The sequence below is a fragment of the Hylobates moloch genome, unplaced genomic scaffold (genome assembly GCF_009828535.3).
Source record: "Hylobates moloch isolate HMO894 unplaced genomic scaffold, HMol_V3 SCAFFOLD_2, whole genome shotgun sequence".
Lineage (NCBI taxonomy): Eukaryota > Metazoa > Chordata > Mammalia > Primates > Hylobatidae > Hylobates > Hylobates moloch.
Window position 1 is genome coordinate 68,382,165 of NW_026652277.1, and position 19,211 is coordinate 68,401,375.

General features: G+C 43.7%; 1 protein-coding gene and 1 non-coding gene across 2 annotated transcripts in view; both read right to left on the reverse strand.

Annotated features, from left to right (window-relative positions):
• The window catches only part of IGFBP7 (insulin like growth factor binding protein 7), an 89,539-nt gene extending 71,064 nt beyond the window's left edge, over window positions 1-18,475 (reverse strand). Inside the window, exon 1 of the mRNA XM_032151575.2 lies at window positions 17,944-18,475. Within this exon, the coding sequence (XP_032007466.1) occupies window positions 17,944-18,418 (475 nt within the window). The 5' untranslated portion in view covers window positions 18,419-18,475. The remainder of the gene's footprint in view (window positions 1-17,943) is intronic.
• Window positions 14,271-14,373, reverse strand: LOC116477770 (small nucleolar RNA U13). Its single transcript, XR_004250636.1, has one exon. It is a non-coding gene; the product is annotated as a small nucleolar RNA U13 (small nucleolar RNA).
• Window positions 18,476-19,211: the final 736 nt, after the last annotated feature.

Sequence of the window (19,211 nt, forward strand, 5' to 3'; positions counted from 1 at the left end):
CCCTTACAACAAACATTTTCAAGCTGCTCTAGTAGGAATGTGGATGCTTTTTATGAACCTCAATTCAATCATGTACAAAGGAATATTCTTTCCTTCTCCCTGTTATTTTGAAATATTTGATTGATCAAATAGGACTTAAAAAAGAAAACTGTTATAGTATACATATCCTTTCTTTTTTTTTTTGAGACGGAGTCTCGCTCTGTCTCGCACAACACCCGGCTAATTTTTTGTATTTTTAGTAGAGACGGGTTTCACCGTGGTCTTGATCTCCTGACCTTGTGATCCGCCCTCCTCGGCCTCCCAAAGTGCTGGGATTACAAGCGTGAGCCACCACGCCCAGCCTTACATATCCTTTCTTTCTGTTCTTGCTGGAATAACTCTTCATGATCTGAGATAGAAACCATGATTCCTGGTAATATTAGATACAAACTAGGTAACAGGCAGGGTCCCTGGTTTTATGGCTAGTAAGTGCAAATTTTATAAATAGAAACGAGGATGCAGGTACAACCCTCAATGGTCTCTGTGCCATTGAAGATGAGCAGTCACAATACAAATCTAATGATAATTAACAAGTAATTTCTATTGTAGTATTGAAATGTTTTGCTTTCGGTGTTTTGTTTTTAGGAGATAATGTGTCTGAATTGTTTAGTAGAGGCTATTAAGCTGGAATCACTAACGTCAATATATAACAATTTATATATATATATATAAATCTTCATATCATTTGATTGGTAATTCCAATTTGGGATCTATTATAAAGAAATAATGCAGAAGAAAGATCTTTATGTCTAAAGATGTGAATTAAAAGGTTATTTATGACAGAAAAACTGGAGTAAATTATGGTTCATTCAAATTATTACAAATATCGATTTATAAATAAAATTTATAAAATATTTTAAGTACATGGAAAATATTAGTTATACGTTTAAAATTTGCAAATATATGGATGCCACATTTGCAAATTCACCTACTTGCTAAATGAAAAACAAGATGTAAATATATATGGTTAGTATGATCAAAATAATGTCACATGAGCCTAGAAAAAAACTAGAATGGAATACAATAAGAATATTAACAATGACTGTCTTTGATTTCAATGAATTCTACAAATTTCCACTGTTAGTTTTTAATAACAAAAAAGATCTTTAGTGAAAATAAAATGAAATTAGCTTACATTCCCAGGACACACTGAAGCTGCACATCAGCTTAAGTTTAATTAACAAAGATATGTAAGTCTAGAATTTAAAATCCAGGCTGGGCACAGTGGCTCATGCCTATAATCCCAGCACTTTGGGAGACTGAGGTGGGCAGATCACTTGAGGTCAGGAGTTTGAAATCAGCCTGGGCAACATGGTGAAACCCCATCTCTAGTAAAAATACAAAATTAGCTGGGCGTGGTGGTGGGCACCTGTAGTCCCAGCTACTCAGGAGGCTGAGGCGGGAGAATCACTTGAACCCGGGAGGTAGAGGTTGCAGTGAGCGGAGATCACACCTCTGCACTCCAGCCTAGGCAACACAGCAAGACTCTGTCTCAAAAAAAAAAAGAATTTAAAATCCGTTGTGGTTTGTCCAAAAAGTGAAACTTCTGACAATTGTTGGAGACTAACTGCCAAACAGTATTCTCATCATCTCAATAGGTCATTGCACCTATTAAAAATTTTTTTACCCATTTGCCAGGGAACTAGGTAGAGAGAAGTGAATTTACTGCATATTTTTTCCTTAGCATTTACTAAGGTATTTAAATACAATCTTTAAGATTCTTTTGGATCAATATTCTCTCCTTAGCTCAAGTCTGAGCAAACATAAGATTCACTCATCTCCACTCTAGAATGTCACTTTGGGCAAAGTAATAACTAATTCATTTATGTGCTACAACACCTCTAGCCATAGTTACATTATGTATAGGCTCATAGAGTCTGCAAATTATAATGTATTCACAGGCCACAGATGTAAATGTACCTTTGTTCATTTTTTCCCCTTCCAGTAGAAATTGCCCAGAAAATATGCTTCCAATAATTAAAAATGAAGGGTTGAGGGGTGTGTGTGTGCATTCTTTGTTCCTGTGCATTTTATTGGCTTGGTTTACACAGGGACTCTCTTATTTTGAGTCTAACTGCCTCTTCTTTCTTCCACCAGGATGAACTGCAGGTTTCTAAGCTCCTTAGAGCAGGGGCAGTCTTTCTCATGGGGCAAATTTCCATCTGGCACCCAGCACATCATTTACAAGAAGCAGGCACTGGATGTGAGTGACGGAATTATTATAATTTTCCACTTTCAATGATAGTGAGGATCCAAGTAACCTTGTGTCTTGAGCTAAAAGATGGGTGCACTCCACAGGGCCAGGGACACAGCCTACTTGCCAAGTGGAAACTGGGAGAGAGATGACAGGCATGGTTATGGGGAAGGTGTGGACAGGACAGTGCCTTTGAGGGTGGCTCCATGTGAAGTAAGGGCCACACGTGGGATGCTCTGTAGCTGGTGGGAAGGCTGTGCAGAGAAATGGGAGGAGAAGCCTCCCACAAAACCTTCCTGCCACTCCTATGAAAACTTAATGAACTCTACACTTCTCACTAACATCTTGTAGGAGGGTGCAGGGCAAAAACAGGCTCATCATGGGATAGTCAAAACAAGGCTAGTTTACGTGTTTGTTAAATTGCATCAAGAGTCATCCAAGAATTATTTCCTAAATACCTGCTCTGTGCCCCGAATGACGTTATATGCTTTGAGGCATATAAAGGAAGCGTCACCCACACTTGGGTTCTACCCTCGGAATCCTTGGTAGTTCTCTAATGCTTGTTGCTGAACCCTTGACCATTTCCAAATACGGTCAATCCTCATTATTTATGGATGCCATATTTGCAAATTCACCTACTTGCTAAAATGTAAATTGCCTCCCCCAAATCAAATCATTTGCAGACAGGCACAGAGCAACAAACATTTGAGTCACTGGATGCACAGGGTCCCCACTGAGGTGGAACAAGGCACCACTCTGGCTTCTAGTTTCAGCTGTCACACTATCAACAAGCACCCCTATTACAGTCTGTGTGGTGCCACTTTTTGTATTTTTGTGCTTTCTGATGGTGACTCAGCTGTCTAAAATGGCCCCAAACTTTGTGCTGAAGTGCTGTCTAGTCGTTCCTTACGAGCAAGCAGGCTGTGATATGCCTTATGGAAAATACGTGTGTTAGATAAGCTTCATTCTGGCTTGAGCTGCAGTGCTTGCTCTTGGCCATGAGTTCAATGTTAATGAATCGTAATTTATATTAAATAATGTGTCTTTAAACAGAATCACACATAAAACAAAATTATGTACTGATCAGTTGATAAAAATGTGATTGGAGGCTTGCAGGAACCTAACTGAATTGCTCCTAGGAGCAGTGGTTCAGTATTTGCTAATTCAGTGCTTGTGGTAACTTCCTAGAACAAAACTTCGGTGAATAATAAGAATGTATTGTACTTATGCCTTCCTCTGCTACTGTTTAACTGAAGGGCAAGGTAGACTAAGATTAACCTTTATTAAAGGCCAATTGTGGGCCAAACACTGTGCTAAGCACTTAAAATACATTAAGTCATGTAACTCTCACAACCGCCTTGGGAGGTCGGTAGTGTCTTTGCTTTACAGATGAGAAAACTGATGCTCAGAGAAGTTAAGCACATTTCTCAAGGCTGCACAATCCCCATACCCATTGCCTGGGAAATGATTAGAGGAGAGATGATAAAATGGAATGGAACGCTACTGTCAGTCTCAGAGATTTTGTGACAATAGAGAGTAACTATAAAGGATAATTTGAGAAGACGCCCATTGCAAAGGCCTCAGCCAAGTGACAAGAGATACTCCTCTAAGCTGAGGGACCAATAAGCTGAGCAGAGCCGCCTCTCCCTATCAGAGATTCCAGATAGATGACAGAGGTGGGCTTCCATCAATGTGAAGGTTCCCCTTTCCAACAGGGCACATAATAAATCCACTCTTAATTATGCATTCATTTATGCAACAAGAATCTATTGAGTGCCTACCATATCCCAAGGACGGTTTAGACATTGGAGATTCAGTAGTGAACAAATAGATAAAAAGCACTGGGCTCATGAAGCGTACGTTCTAGTGAAATAATAGAAAGACTGGATCATGTGGCTTTAGGTGAATATTTTTCTGAGTGTTTTGGGATACCATTTTTAAAATACCAACAAAACTGACATATTTCCGTTCTGTCTGATTCAAATAAGAGCTCTGAAATAGCCAAAAAGATAAGAAGTAGCCAAACCATTTATGCTGCCTGCACTATATTGGGTGATCATGTTTTCTAGGGCTTATGCTTCCCATGGCACACTAGATCTTCTCAAAACTCCCCTGTTGCAAAACACTAGATGCTGGATAAACTGAGTGAAAACTGGCCTATTATTATTATGATTATCCCAAGGGAATGAAGCATCCCAAAAACTGACTTGAAGTCTTTTTAGAACAATAGTTCTGAACTGGGGCTGGACATTAAGTCATCTGGAAAGTTTTAAAAAGTCCTGCTGCCCGGGTCACATCCAAACCAATTAAATGAGAATCTTGGAGTGAAACTCAGGCATCAGCATTCTGTAAAGCTCCCCAGGTGATTCTGATGTACAGCCAAGGTGAAGAACCACTGCTTTAGAAGGTGATAGAGTGCATAGTATATGGTGAGTCAGTAGTCCCAGTGTTCTGCCAATTTCACTCAAAATTGCTGGCGCTGGTGGATCTGAAAAGTTATCCAGCTTCTTAAACCTCTTCTTCATACCTTCATTTCTTTACTCGTCAACGCACACTGGAAGGTGGACATTATCACCTCTCAGACATATGCAATGAACCAACCTAAGTGGGCACTTTCTGAGTCGAAATACATCTGTTGATAGTTGAATGTTTTGATTTTTAAATGATTTTTTAAAAATGAGTTCCTGCTAAGCTGAGGCTACATGTATAAGCCAAAGAAGAGACACATGAATTGCAGCAAGAACTTTATTATTTCCACCAATAAGACTCTAAAAGCCAAAGATAATACTCAATATGTACCTAATGGGCACTAATTGTGCTCTTTTTCTGCCAAACTCTGTGATTTTTGTTCATATCCTCTTTGGGGCCAGTACTTCAATTTTTTCCCCCATGAACCATCCAAAAAAATTATTGAATATTTCCTGTGTATAAAATACTGGTAGAATATCCAGGGAGGAGAGAGTCCAATGATTACTAAATGTGAGTGACCTCTGAATCCAAAATGATTCTATATCTAAAAGGTGCTACTAAAAATAATGTGAGTGACAATGAGCTTGAAGATGTAAATATTCTATGCTGCAAAGCAAAGCATGTCCTCTGGCCAGCATCCTGGGTGGTTCCCATTAGACTGTCCGCATTTGGACTCTGGGATCTTTCAAGAGATGGGCAGAACTCCCTGTTCTAGAATCTCTGCAGAGCAAGATGGAAGTTCCCATGAATTTTCTTTTTAAGAAAACTACCCTGTTATTTTGTTTACGCAGGTCTGAACATAGGTTTCAGATCTAACCTGGGAACACATGAGGCAGTATTGTGTTTGGACTGGTCAAAGTAGGACATCAGCAAGGCACTAATATATTAATTCACACTCAGTTCTATAATGCTAATAACAATAAACATGGAAATGAAACAGCATTTAGTGAAATCCTACTACATACCAGGTACCAATATTTTTCACGTATTGCCTCACTTAACTTCCCAAAACTCTAAGTATGATAACATTGTTATTATACCTGTCTTGCAGGTAAAAAAAAATCATGAATGAAGGAGGTTAGGGTCACACAAATAGTTAAGTGGCAGCGTGGGGATTTGACCCAGGTGGTCTGACTCCAAAGTTCATCTCCTTAACCACTCTGCTTTATTTCCTCTTGTATACCAGCCAATCTTGGCTTCTGGGTGACCTGGCACTAAGAGTTGAAAGTAACTGGTAGGGACAGCCCTGGGGTGAGCACTGGAGACCTGTCAAACCCACAGTCGCACCATGGGGTTATAGCTATCTCCCCTACTCTTTGGGCTTGTCCTAAAAAGGGAGATAGGCTTGGGGCTGATATATGGGGTGGATTATGATCCTAAGACATGTGAAAAACTTCATCCCAATGGAGTGTCAAGAACAAAAGGGCTGACCATCTCTCCTGGATGACATGGACTGAGCTGGCTGCCTTTCAGAGGTGGCATGCCAAGTTTTTGCTTATTCGCTCTCTCATGGGGGAACGTCAGGTGGCTCATAAGTCTGGGGATGGAGTTAGGAGGAGTGGGCTGAGCAGGACTCACCATTTATAAAGTTACTGGCCAAGCTCTCTAACTAAGAAAGGGTTGGTGGGTGGAGAAAAGAAAATCCCACTTCTTTGAGTTCAGTCAGACAAGCAAAAGGGGCAGCATGCAGTAACAGGCCAGGCTGAATGGGTGAAAAGAAAGAGGCCTCAGATGAGAGGACATGGGGAGGCGGGAAAGGGGCACGAGCTGCTCACTTTGCCACATTGCAACTGGGTCCAGAACAGGCCTGCCCCGCCCTGCCAGTTATTTTCTAGTGAACCAAAGGCCCAGCAGTGCAGAAAGAGCCAAGTCAGATCAACTTTTCCGTCCTGCTCTGAGGCTCTGATCTGAGACACAACAGAGCAGAGAGGGGCCTCTGGCTCCGAAGCCCTGGCCTGTCAAATATCTGGCGGTGTCTTGATCTCTGCCCCAGCCTTCCCTTTCCCACTGAGCTGAGCATTTCTACTAAGCAGCCACACTGAATGGACTCTCATCTCCCCTTCTCTCACTCAGAGAGCACTGCTGCACAAGCATTTCATTCTCCATCAAACGCTCTATGGCTTCCTGAGGGGGGTCCTTTGGAAGCCAGGGGTGCGGTGTAATTGCTGCATCTGCTATTGAAATTCACTTTTGGAGTTCTGTTGCTGGAGCAGAAAGTTCTGAAAGCTCCCATGGAGAAGGAGCAGGCTCTGAATCCTGCAGGCTTGGGCTACCCTAAAAAATTCTTGAAGCCTCATTTCTGTGTGGTCTCTATCAAAACCTTCTGAATGTTCCAGGAGATCTATTTCTTGATAAATTTTTCTTCCTTGCTTGGGGTCAGGCCAGAAGAGAGCAGAACAGATGTCAGATGGAAAGCTTTCCCAATTCAACCACTTGACCACTTGCACACTAATCTGTGGTGATGTAAATGAAAATGCCTTTGAGCATTTCGCACTCAGAGAAAAAGACAAACCTCTGTAGAAGCTGGAGACTTCCCTTCAAGAAAAACAACATGAAAGAACAGGATGATTGGAGTCAGCTGCCTTGCTGCCTGTAAGAATATGAAAGTCCTCTTTTTTTCTTCTCCCTCGAAAAGTCTAAATGGATTATGCTTAATTGAGTTCTCAAACCCCTGCATGAATTTTCCCACTGCAAGTTGTCACCTAGCTGACAAAAATATGCTTCAATTAAAACAAATGCAAATTCCTTAGACCATAGCTTAGATGTGGACTAAATATTACTACTCAAACTGGGAAAACTGATGGTGGGACAGTGCTGGAGTCAGGGGTTAAGGTCAACATTCAGGGTTAAACCTCAGGTGAAAGCGAATACTTGAGCATGTTGACAGTTACCTTCGTGATTCTTTTCCTCTAGCCTATTCACAGTTACTACAAAGGCCTGGAAAATGATCAAACAGCACACGCAAACATTATGCTCCAAGAGGTCTTTCTTGGACTAATATTCATGCCAGCAGCCCTAGCACACTCGCTGATCCTTCGAGAGCCTCTGGATTGCAACTGAAGGGGTGGGCTCTAAGGTTTTTCTATTTTTTGAGGCAGGGTCTCCTTGTCGTCCAGGCTGGAGTGCAGTGGCACAATCATAGCTGAGTGCAGCCTTGACCTCCGGGGCTGAAAGTGATCCTCACACCTCAGCCTCCCAAGTAGCTAGGACTACAGGCACACCACCAAGCCCAGCTAATTTTGTAGTTCTTTTTTTGGTAGAGATAGGGTCTCACACTATGTTGCCAGGGTTGGTCTTGAACTCCCGGTCTCAACGGATCCTCCGCATCAGCCTCCCAAAGCACTGGGATTATAGGCATGAGCCACTGTGCCCTGCCAGGCTCTACGTTTCTTATTTCTTTTTTTTTTTTTTTTGAGACAGGGTCTCACCTTGTCATCTAGGCTGGAGTGTAGTGGCACCAGCATAGCTTCCTGCAGCCTTGATGACTAGAGTGACCCTCTCACTTTAGCCTCCTGAGTAGCTGGGACTATAGGTGCTTCCCACTGTGCCTGGCCAATTGACAATTTTATTTTTATTTTTAGTAGAGATGAGATCTCACTATGTTGCCCAGGCTGGTCTTGAACTCCTGAGCTCAAGAGATCCTCCCACCTTGGCCTCCCAAAGTACTGGGATTACAAACAAGAGCCACTGTGCCTGACCAGGCTCTAAGATTGCTAATCTGGCTATAGAAGGACTAATGTTAGCCACCTCAGAGACATTCATTCATTTTAAGAAACATCATCTTTCACTGAATATAATATGACATTTTTTAGAAGGCACAGCCTATGTACCATAAAGAGCCATCTCAACTCTGACATAAACTTTGTTATCATACAGAATGTTTATTTTATGCTAATGAAAGAGCTCTTTTAGATCTATTTAGACACAAATATATCATATATCCCCCTTGCTCACTCATCAAAAACAAAATATAGGCAAAATAAATTCAGGAAAGTCTTCCTAAAACTTTTTCACACCCAAGGGTTTGACTCTTCTGAATCTCTTTTGTTAGAAACTTCTTATTTTGAAATAATTCCGAGTTTATAAAAAGAAAGCACAGAGAGTCAATGCTGCTGGTCTACGTACCGCACTTTGAATAGCAAGCCTATAGCAGAATACCTAAAGTAAGTACCAGAATTGCTATTTACCACCTGTGTCATGTCTGACCTGCAGTGTCTTTATTTGGAATTTGGGATAATAATTCCCCTTATCTTCCAGGGTTGTTATGAGTAGCATATGAGGAAAATCCACGGAAGTCCTTAGCAAACTGTCAAGTACTTCACAAATACCCGCTGTCATTATCACTCACGACGAGGCATGACGCAGATGCATTCCTTGCCCTCAAGGCATTTACAGTCTAGTTAATAATTCTTTACAGTTATTTGGTGCCGCACGGTCCGCATAGTTTACACAGTGCTTTCATATCTGTTATGTAATTTGACCTTCTCAATAATCCTGTGAAGGTATGAAATTGTACCTTCATTTATTATATACATTCTCCTGAAGTTTTGAGGGGGTTGTTTTCTCACAGTGGCCGAGCCTGCTTTGAACCTGTAGGGTTGGCCTTGGCCTTGTCAGTGCTCTGTACTGTGGGAACTTCATACTATATGAATGGGGCTTTGTCAACACAGGGTTCCCAGGTCTGTTTCACCTGAAATGAACCTTTCTTATTTTTCAGACACAAAACTTCTCTGCAACTCTGGCCTGCTTTTGGGACCAGAGGCCCCTCCCTGGATTCCTGGGACTGCTCCTCTCCCTGGTAACCCTCCCCTGGTAGGGACATTGATGGGGGTGAGGCTTATTGTTCGCTCCAGCTGTTTCGAATTAACCTTGACTGCTGTCCTCTGTGAAACAGTAAAGGCAATTCAACACATTAGCTTTTTCAAAAGGGCCATATCATTTTGCCATTAATCCAACTTGGGATAAAACAGAGGTCAACTATTTAACACAATAAATTTTAAGTAAAAAAAAAAAAATAAGTAAACGTTCCCCACCCCCCACCCCCCATTATCATCCTGGCTTTTTTCTTCTGATCTCATTTTCTCTCTGAGGCCTGGTGGAGGAGACGGTCTTGACTGACCTGGAAAAGCCATATATGACAGGCTGGGGAAGCTTCCCTTGGACATTTCTAGTCCTCCACTGCTACCCCCACATAAGAGTAAAAGACTCACTGGGAAATCTTTGAAATTACCTTAAATAAGCGGGCTTATTAATTCACATATACCTAAGTCTCCTTCCGTTTCAGAGCTTTCTAATTGTGCCACTCCTAAATTTCAAAAAAAGGTTACGCTCATATTCCCTGGCTTAAAAATTCTTTTGACGATAATTCAGGGTTCCCCAGCTGCTAAAAACAAGATGTTATTTGTCTAACAATGAAAAACACAGATGAGGTCAGATTGTTTGTGGGGTAGGGGTGGCCTGAGGTAAAGGCAGCATCATAATCTCATCCACTGTGGGGAGGAATTTTGAATCAGTGAAGGCTAGCTGGCCTTGGAGTCCATCCAAGGGTGTTCTGTCGCTGAACTATCCAAGAGAGCCTTATAAGGTGGTTTCTTCTAGAAGGCCAGTCTACAGTGGACCCCGAGGGCAGGCTCTAGGGACAGGATGGAAATCATATTTCAGGATGTTAACACATGCCTGCTCAGCTTTATCATTCCATCTCAAAGCTGTATAGTTTAAGAGATTTAAAAATTATAAAATCCTCCCCCAGATGTGGCCCCTCCCCCTCAAGTTATTTCTCAGCTCTCCTAAAGAGAGTCTCCTGACTTCTGCCTGAACACAGTAACCTATTCAATAGTTTTTACTGGAAAGTTCTTCCTGATGTGTCATCTAAACGTGCCTTGCGGCTATTTAATTCCAGGCCTTTTAATGCTGTCCTCCTGAAGAACTGTATTAAGAGAATAATTTGTCAGGCACCTTCCATTTAATAACTAATTCCCAAACGATGAAGACACATTAACTTGTCCTTTAGATTACTCTCCTCTGAAAGAATCCTAAGTCCTCTAAGGCCCCACTTTCTGTCCTTCAGTTTTTCACATCTTTCCTAAAATGCAGTGATTGAAACTGGACAAAATGATAATAAAGAACCAGTGGTTCACTCAATATTCTAGAAATTTCTGTACTCAAGAAGGGCAGCTGAGGCCAGAAAAATTTTAAAGCATTTCTATTGGACTGGAGTAGGCTCTTAGGGAAGGTGACTTTTTCTGTTTCTGATCTGAAAGCGGAGAGAAAGAGTAATAGGGACTCAGGGGGAAGAGACTCCTGAAAGGAGCAAGTGGTGGTGATTTGGAGGCAGGACTGGCTCATAAGGCAAGCGAGGTGCGGGCACTTTATGAGCAGTCACTGAATAAGCAAAAGCTCCACAAGGGCTTTTCACTCCCAAGTAGCAAGCAGCTTGCCACGGCAGGCTGGGAACCCGGATTTGACAATGCTTCGAAGATCAGAGAGGGAAGTCTTGGGAAGGAGGGTAGGCATCTGTTGTTGTGATTACAGTAACAGCTTCCTTATGGGAGTCTCTGACTGTAGTCTCACCCCCTTCCAATCCATTCTCCCAACAGCAGCCAACAAAGCTTTTCTAAAAGCACAAATCCAGCTCCATCCCTCAGCGCTCCCACTGCTCTGTGACAGCGTCTCAGCTCCTTAAGGGGTCACAGGCCCTCCCCTACCACTGGGCTCTGTCACGCGGCCAGCTGCCTCCTTCTTCCTAGGCAGTCCCATCAAACCTCATGTGAGTCTTTCTGCTGGCTATGCTCTGGTTATCTCCTTTCTCTTAAAAAACTGTTTTAACTGATAACTGAAAATTGTATATATATGGTATACAACATGATGTTCGGATGCATGTAGACATTTTGGAATGGCTAAATCAGGCTATTTAACATATGCATTACCTCATACATTTTTTATGTGTGTGTGATAACAACATTTAAAGTCTATGATCTTAGAACTTTTCTTTTCTTTTCTTTTTTTTTTTTTTTTTTTTTTTGTGGCAGGGTCTTGCTCTGTTACCCAGGCTGGAGTGCAGTGGTATGATCATGGCTCACTACAGATTTGACCTCCTGGTCTCAAGTAATCCTCCCGCTTCAGCCTCCCAAGTAGCTGGGACTACAGGTGTGTGCCACCACACCCAGCTAATTTTTAAATTTTTTTATAGAGACGAGGTCTCACTATGTTGCCCAGGCTGGCAATTTTCAGGTATATAATATATTGTTATTAATTATAGTCACCATGAGGGGCAATAGATCTCTTGAACTTATGTTTCCTCTCTAACCAAACTTGTGTGTCCTTTGACCAACATCTTGCCAATCCTGTCCCCTCCTCCCAACCCCATCTCTGGTAACTGCTGTTCTATTTTCTGCTTCTATGAGTTTGACTTTTTTTAGATTCCACGTATAAGTGAGATCACATAGCATTTGTCGTTCTGTGCTTGGCTTTTTTTCACTTAATATAATGCCTTCCAGGTCCCCTCATGTTGTGGCAATGACAAAATTTCCTTCTTTTTAAAGGCTGAATAGTATTCTATTGTATATATACAGTGTTTTCTTCTCATCTCCCTTCTAACTCTACCACAACCTCTGTGCTAGCTCTTCTCCAGCCAATTCCTTCTTATCCCTGTCTCAGTCAGGACATCATTCTTCCACTGATTCTTAGCTTTTCCTCCACAAACCTGGGTCCCCTCCTCTGGCTCTCTGACTGTCCTCATGGTACTACTGTGTTAGTTTAGTGAAGTATTATACTGACTTTCACTCCCGAGGATAAACCAGACAATTAACGACTTCATTTAATTTGAAACCCCTTTGTTTCAACTTTCAATGAAGTTCATAAATTTACCGAAGGATAGTAGAACATGGGCATTTAAATGATATATTATCAACATAAAAAATGAGTCTAATGAATCTAAAATGAGCTTCTCAAAGAATGGAGGTTTAAAACTCACCAAATAAAAGGAGTTCCTGAAAATCAAAATCTATACTGAAGCATTTTCCACTTACAGAACAGTTTCTATAGCTCTGGACCTAATTTTACTCAGCAAGGGGACACGGAAATGTTGGGATTTGGGGGGAAAAGTTACCATCCAATGTCAGAGTTCAGGATTGCTAATGACAGAAAGGAAGGCAAATCAATGTCAGATGAATTCCCTGGCCTAGACTTTAGGAAGGCAGAAAATGCCAGGAGGAAAGAGAGCAGACAGGCGGGAGAGGGGCTTTCCTGCATTTCCAAACAGGAAGGTGCTTTCTTAAGAGGATTCCTTTGTTAATCAGCAAATATTTATGATATGCCCAACTATTAGCCAGACACTGTGTTTATAAGGACTTATAAGATGAAATCCCTCTTTTACAATGGTTACAGTCTAGTGGGGAAGACAGACATTCAAAGAGTCCTTTTGCAGCAGTTGGGGAAGGTCTATAGTAGCCAACTTGTTCTCCACTCAGGGCCCAAGGCCTTGCTGTTCCCTTTGCTGAAATCCTCCCAAGGGTTCTTAGCATGGTTCTACTCATCTCACTTAATACTGCTCATTCATCGCAGTCTCTATCCTATTTCTCTGATGTACACCCTTCACAGCATGTACACATTGTGTGAAAATATGTTTCCTTGTTTCTGTATATCTTATTCAAGGCTACTTACCCTGAGATTAGGAGAGTGCCTAGGCAATTCATAGGTTGATTCATTCATTGATTCATGCATTAGACATGTGTTTAAAGTACATACTACATACCATGCACTTATCTAGGTCCTTGGGTCTGTCTATATGAGGGAGCAAAATCTCCCTTCCCACCTGGAGCTTACTTTCATGTTGAATAATGACAACAACTAATGTTCATCCAATGCTTTCTATGGATAATATTCATGACACTTAATCTTCATGACAACCCTATGAGGTAGATAATGGTTATAATCCCTGTCTTATAAGTGAGCAAAACCCTGGGCAGACAGGTCAAATAACTTGCTCAAGGCTATAGTTAGTAAGTGGTCAAGATTCACACCAAGGAGTCTGGCTTGAGAGCTCCTCATCTGAACTTCTCTGCTATACTGCCTTTTATATGCAGATGCACAGTACACGTGGAATAAATATTAGTTGAAACAATGGCTGGATGCATAGCTCTAGAAGAACAAATACATCATTTTGGGGTGGGGAAAGTCAGAATGCTTCACAGAGAAACTGACAGAGCTGATCCTTGAAGGCTAGGTAAGAGCTCATTTTTAAAATTTTTTTTTTGAGACGGAGTCTTGCTCTTTTGCCCAGGCCAGAGTGCAGTGGCGCTATCTCGGCTCACTGCAAGCTCCGCCTCCTGGGTTCACGCCATTCTCCTGCCTCAGCCTCCCAAGTAGCTGGGACTACAGGCGCCCGCCACCACGCCAGGCTAATTTTTTGTATTTTTAGTAGAGACGGGGTTTCACTGTGTTAGCCAGGATGGTCTCGATCTCCTGACCTCGTGATCCGCCCGCCTTGGCCTCCCAAAGTGCTGGGATTACAGGCGTGAGCCACCACGCCCGGCCGCCCATTTTTTAAATTTTTATTTTTTTTCTTTCATGTCAGACAGGTAATGTGCCAATGTCATAAAAGGTTTGGGGGTGACATACCTCACACATGTGTATGAACACTCAATCATCATGCTTATGAACTACAAAAGGATCATAGGTAAGAGTTCAAAGGATGGAAAGGAAGTGAAGGAGGGTGTGATTGTGGTTCGTGTGGAGGTGAGAGGCATTGCAGGCAGAAGGCACAACTCCTACAGAGGCATGAAAGCATAGAGACATATGTGCTGAAGTGTGAATAGCAGACACTGTGGCTAGTGCATAAAGGAGGTTGGAGAGAAGAGGTCAAAATAATAGAATGGAGTTATATTGTGAAGGGCCTGTTATGTCCTGCTAGGTAGTTTGAACTTGGTCCTAAAGGTACTAAGAAGGGAGACCCTTAAGAATGACATTCTGATTCTAGAAGTGAAAATTAATTCTAAGGGAGAAAGGATGGTACCTAATGAGACCAAAGCGGCTGAAATGGGATTGCCAAAGAGCTCAGATTTAAAAGACTACAAACAAAAGGTATAACGAGTAATTGGAATAGAGAAGCATCATGTTCTCTTCCAACTATGAAATTTTATTATATATCTTAGCTTCATTGTAGCAACTTCTTTTCATAAAATGGAATCTTCAAATTCCCCCTTCTGGTTACCCATGACTTCAGGGACCTCAATACAATCTAATGGCAGTAAATTCATAATGACAGTTCCAAGATTTGAAATTATTTGCTGATTATCTTTCAGACATATTTTCAAGCAGATCGCTTTGCCTCCTACCAGAGACGTATGGAAAACAAGCAGACCAAGATCTCTTCCCAGGTGGGTAAGTGGTGATCTTAGAAAGGAGGAAGACTGGGGCAAGCTCCAGAGCTCCAGGGCAAGTGCTCTGGGAGGTGAGTTTGTAACTTGTACAGATACTTTCTTAATCGGCAACATCAAATCTGTTTTGTACATCCCTGGTATATAGCACCTAGTACAGCGTGACTCAAGCTAGCTGCTCAGTAAATGCATGTTAAATGGGACCAAAGACCAGAAGGCAGATTGAATCACACCATTGTGGCTGAATCCCACAATGCTGCCCCTACCTGGCCCCTACTCAAGTTATACTCAAGCATAACTTAAGTTTCTTCTGAGAATAGAAAGGAACCTAGAGGTCTAGAGGAACCTAGACAATGCATTTCCTATTCTGTGCAAAGCCCCGGTATGAAATGGCACAGAAGTAAATGGCACTCTGTCCAGTTTGCTTCTATGACTGTCAAAACCCATCCAGGTGTCAGAAGAAATATTTAGGGGACGTGATAGGGATCAGTCCATTGTCTCTGCTGTGGAAAGGTTCTGCTGTGGGAAAGGCTTCCCATTCTCTTCTGCTCTCTTTGGCATTCTCCTATAAATGGTCTCTGCCATTTAGACCTCATCTCTCTCAATTTAGGATGAGAAGAAATGGCTAATGTAAGTCAAGGTTTCCAGTTTTAGATGCTGTTTTCTCTAACGTTTCCCCAAATATAAAGAAAAGCCGGGCCGGAACCCTCAAAGGGTTTGCAGTCTGGAGAGGTACTGAGCTGGATGTATGTGGTAACGAGGTTATGAAACTGGTTCTATATGACTGTCAGTCTCAGTATTTTATAATCAGACTGTGTGAATGTTTGGTGATGTAAGTAGCAGGTGTGAAAAAGGAATATTAAGTATAAACTAGAAATTGACAACACTTGAACAATCACCAAGCTAACCTTCTGCTCTGATAAGGCAAGTATCTGTCATTTTGAAAAAACTATAAAGTTCCCCATTGTAATGTTTATAAGAAAATCTCAATATTTGGAATAAATTCTTAAATAACGCACATTTATCTTTTCATGATGTGACCGACAAATGAGATCCAAAGTAACAAATAACTGTTTCTATTGGAAATATATGCAGATTATTTTGGGTTGCAATTTTCTAAGTTTAAGGTGATGATACTATAAATAGTTAATAGTGAGTTACACAATTTAAGGCTTTCAATAGTGAACTCTGAAATTGATGACATACAACCTATTAGTTTGTGGACTTCTGGGAAAAGCTCTAAAGAAAGAATTTGGACATTCTGGAGAAAGTCTGAACTGTGTTAAAGAAGCAACAGCTTTCGTAATCTCAGAACTGCCTCCTCTCCCTTTTCTACCTTGGCTAAGATCAGGAGCTGCCAACATTGAACGTCTGACTTTCCCTTGAAAATACTGCCAATGGAAAATGTTATTTCAGGCATTAGAGTTAAAATTTCTATGTGTGTGTGTGTGTGTGTCTGTGTGTGTGTGTGTGTATTTGCAAGTCCAGACTTTATTTTCTTCTTTCTTTCTTTCTTTTTTTTTTTTTTTGAGATGGAGTCTCTGTCTGTCACCCAGGCTGGAGTGCTGTGGTGTGATCCCGGCTCACTGCAACCTCCGCCTCCCAGATTCAAGCGATTCTCCTGCCTCAGCCTCCTGAGTAGCTGGGATTACCGGCGTGCACCACCATGCCCAGCTAATTTATATATATATTTTTTATTAGAGATGGGGTTTCACCATGTTGGTGAAAGGGTGATCTTAAACTCCTGACCTCGTGATCTGCCCATCTTGGCCTCCCAAAGTGCTGGGATTACAGGCATGAGCCACCCCACCCGGCCTATTTTCTTATTTCATTTACAGCAAGCTTGGAATTGTTTGGAATAAAATAAACAATCAAACATAATCTCAAAGACATTTCTGCTGAACAGTGCATCCTGGGGACAAATTATGCAAAACAATACAAATCAAAGAAACAGGAAGGAAAAACAAAATGGTCAGAAGGATGACAACAAAGTGCATCACAAAAACATTCTTCAAAGAGTTTGTATTTTATTTTTGCCCACAAATAATTAGCTAGTTAGATTACTGTTTGAGAACCTATAATTTTTAGAAAGTGGACTATTTTCTTCAATACTAAGAAATCAGGGCTGTGCACGGTGGTTTATGCCTGTAATCCCAGCAGGCCGGGATTACTTGAGCTCAGGAGTTCGAGACCAGCCTAGGCAACATAGTGAAACTCTGTCTCTACAAAACAAAACAAAACAAAACAAAACAAAACAAAACAAAACAAAACAAAAAAATTGGCCAGGCGTGGTGGCACAGGCTTGTAGTCCCAGCTACTTGGGAGGCTGAGGCAGGAGGATCGCTTGAGGCAGAGGTTGCAGTGGGCCGAGATCATGCCACTGCCCTCCACCCTGGGCGACAGAGCAAGATCCTATCTTTAAAAAAAAAAAAAATCTGTCTGGAAGTCCTTACTTTATATTTCATTGTCAAACTCCTTTCCCCCATCTCTTGACTTCACCTCTCTCTACATCCCCAAGCCAAGAATGATGAGAAATGGACAGATGTTAGCACGAGTTGGGTGCGCTTTGGGCATGGGGAAGTCTGAGGTCTCGGAAAATCTTTTGTACATATACACCCGGCCCTCACTTTCTTGACGCACGCACCAAACTCTCAAAATAAAACCACCAAAAAGGAGAAGGGGGGCGTCGCCCACCGCTCCTGGCATTCCGCGGCTGCCAACTCTTTCCCTCCCATCTGGCTCCTCGATGCCCGCGGGGGAATCGCGGTGAGCAGCGCGGGGCGAGGCCGCCGCGGACGCCCCGTCGGATGTGCCCTTCGCTGGGCCGAGCGGGGCAGGGTTGGAGAGGGAAGCGCTCGTGCCCACCTTGCTCGCAGGTGCCCTTGCTGACCTGGGTGATGGCCTTCTCCCCGCGGCTCTCGGCCCTCTGGCTGGCGGCGCGCAGCTGGCAGCCGCTCGGGTAGGTGGTGCCGTCGCTGCCGCACACCGGGTAGCGGCTCTTGCACACGCACACGCCGCTTACCCCCGGACCGCCGGCTGCTGCCCCGGCTTTACCCTTCCGCCTCTTGCGGCTCTTCACGCACTCCATGCCCGGCGCGCAGTACCCCCTGCCGGCGCCGCCGCCCCCGCACGGCTCGCCCTCGCCGCGGGCGCACATCGGGCAGCAGCCGCACGCGTCGCGGGTCTCGCCCAGCAGGCAGCCCAGCGGGGGCAGGGGCGGGCAGGCGGCCGGCTCGCAGGGGCCGCAGGTGTCCGAAGAGGAGGAAGAGGAGAGGGGCAGGAGCAGGAGCAGCAGCCCAGCGGCGCCGAGGAGCAGGGCGCGCAGCGACGGCCGCTCCATGGCGGGGTGCGGTGGCAGCGGCAAGGGCGCGAGTGAGCCGTGTCGGGAAGGCCTGCGCCTTAAACCCGCCTCCCCGCCCGGCCCGTAGGCGGGAACCACACCCCGGGGCGGTGAGAGCGCGGGGGCCCCGCCCGTGCCGCCCTCCCGGCCCCGCGGGGCCTGCGCGCGCGCTCCTGCTGGCGTGAGGGGGTGAGCGGCCACCCGGCGTGACCGGCCCATGGGCACTCGGTCTCACGCCCGCTTCGCAGAGCTCACCCTGCCAGCTCCTGCTCGGTCCCCAGTCCCCTGCCCCGAGCCCTCAGGGATCGCACCGCAGTGCGAGCGGCTCCTCCACCCTCTGGTTTCTCCCCGTTTCCGGTCAATATATTTAAACTTCTTAACAACCACGGCTTCGAGACGACCCAGGGTTTCATCTATTAAATCCTCCGTGGGCCTGAGACACCTGAGTGCTCATTACTCTGTGGTTTGGGAAGCTCTCTTAAGAACAAGCTGTTAAAAACCCCCACTTGTGGACTGTGTCCCCGCTGGCCACAGGTCTGCTGTGGTCTTGGGTGTCAAGCACTGAAAGGACAAATCGTTGCCAACCACTTCCCTTTCTGGAACCTCCTAACTGCCTGCACCTCCCTCCCCGCTTTGTCTCCCAGTGGCATTCAACGAGACTCTGCTTTTTTTGTGCTGAGCCGTTTTCAGTGAGTACTGGAATCCGTGTGAGAGCTGTGTCCTTGTTTTGAGTTCTTGCTGAACTGCTCGCCCTCCAGCAAGCCTCTCGGGAGAACAGAGCGCAGCTGAGAGG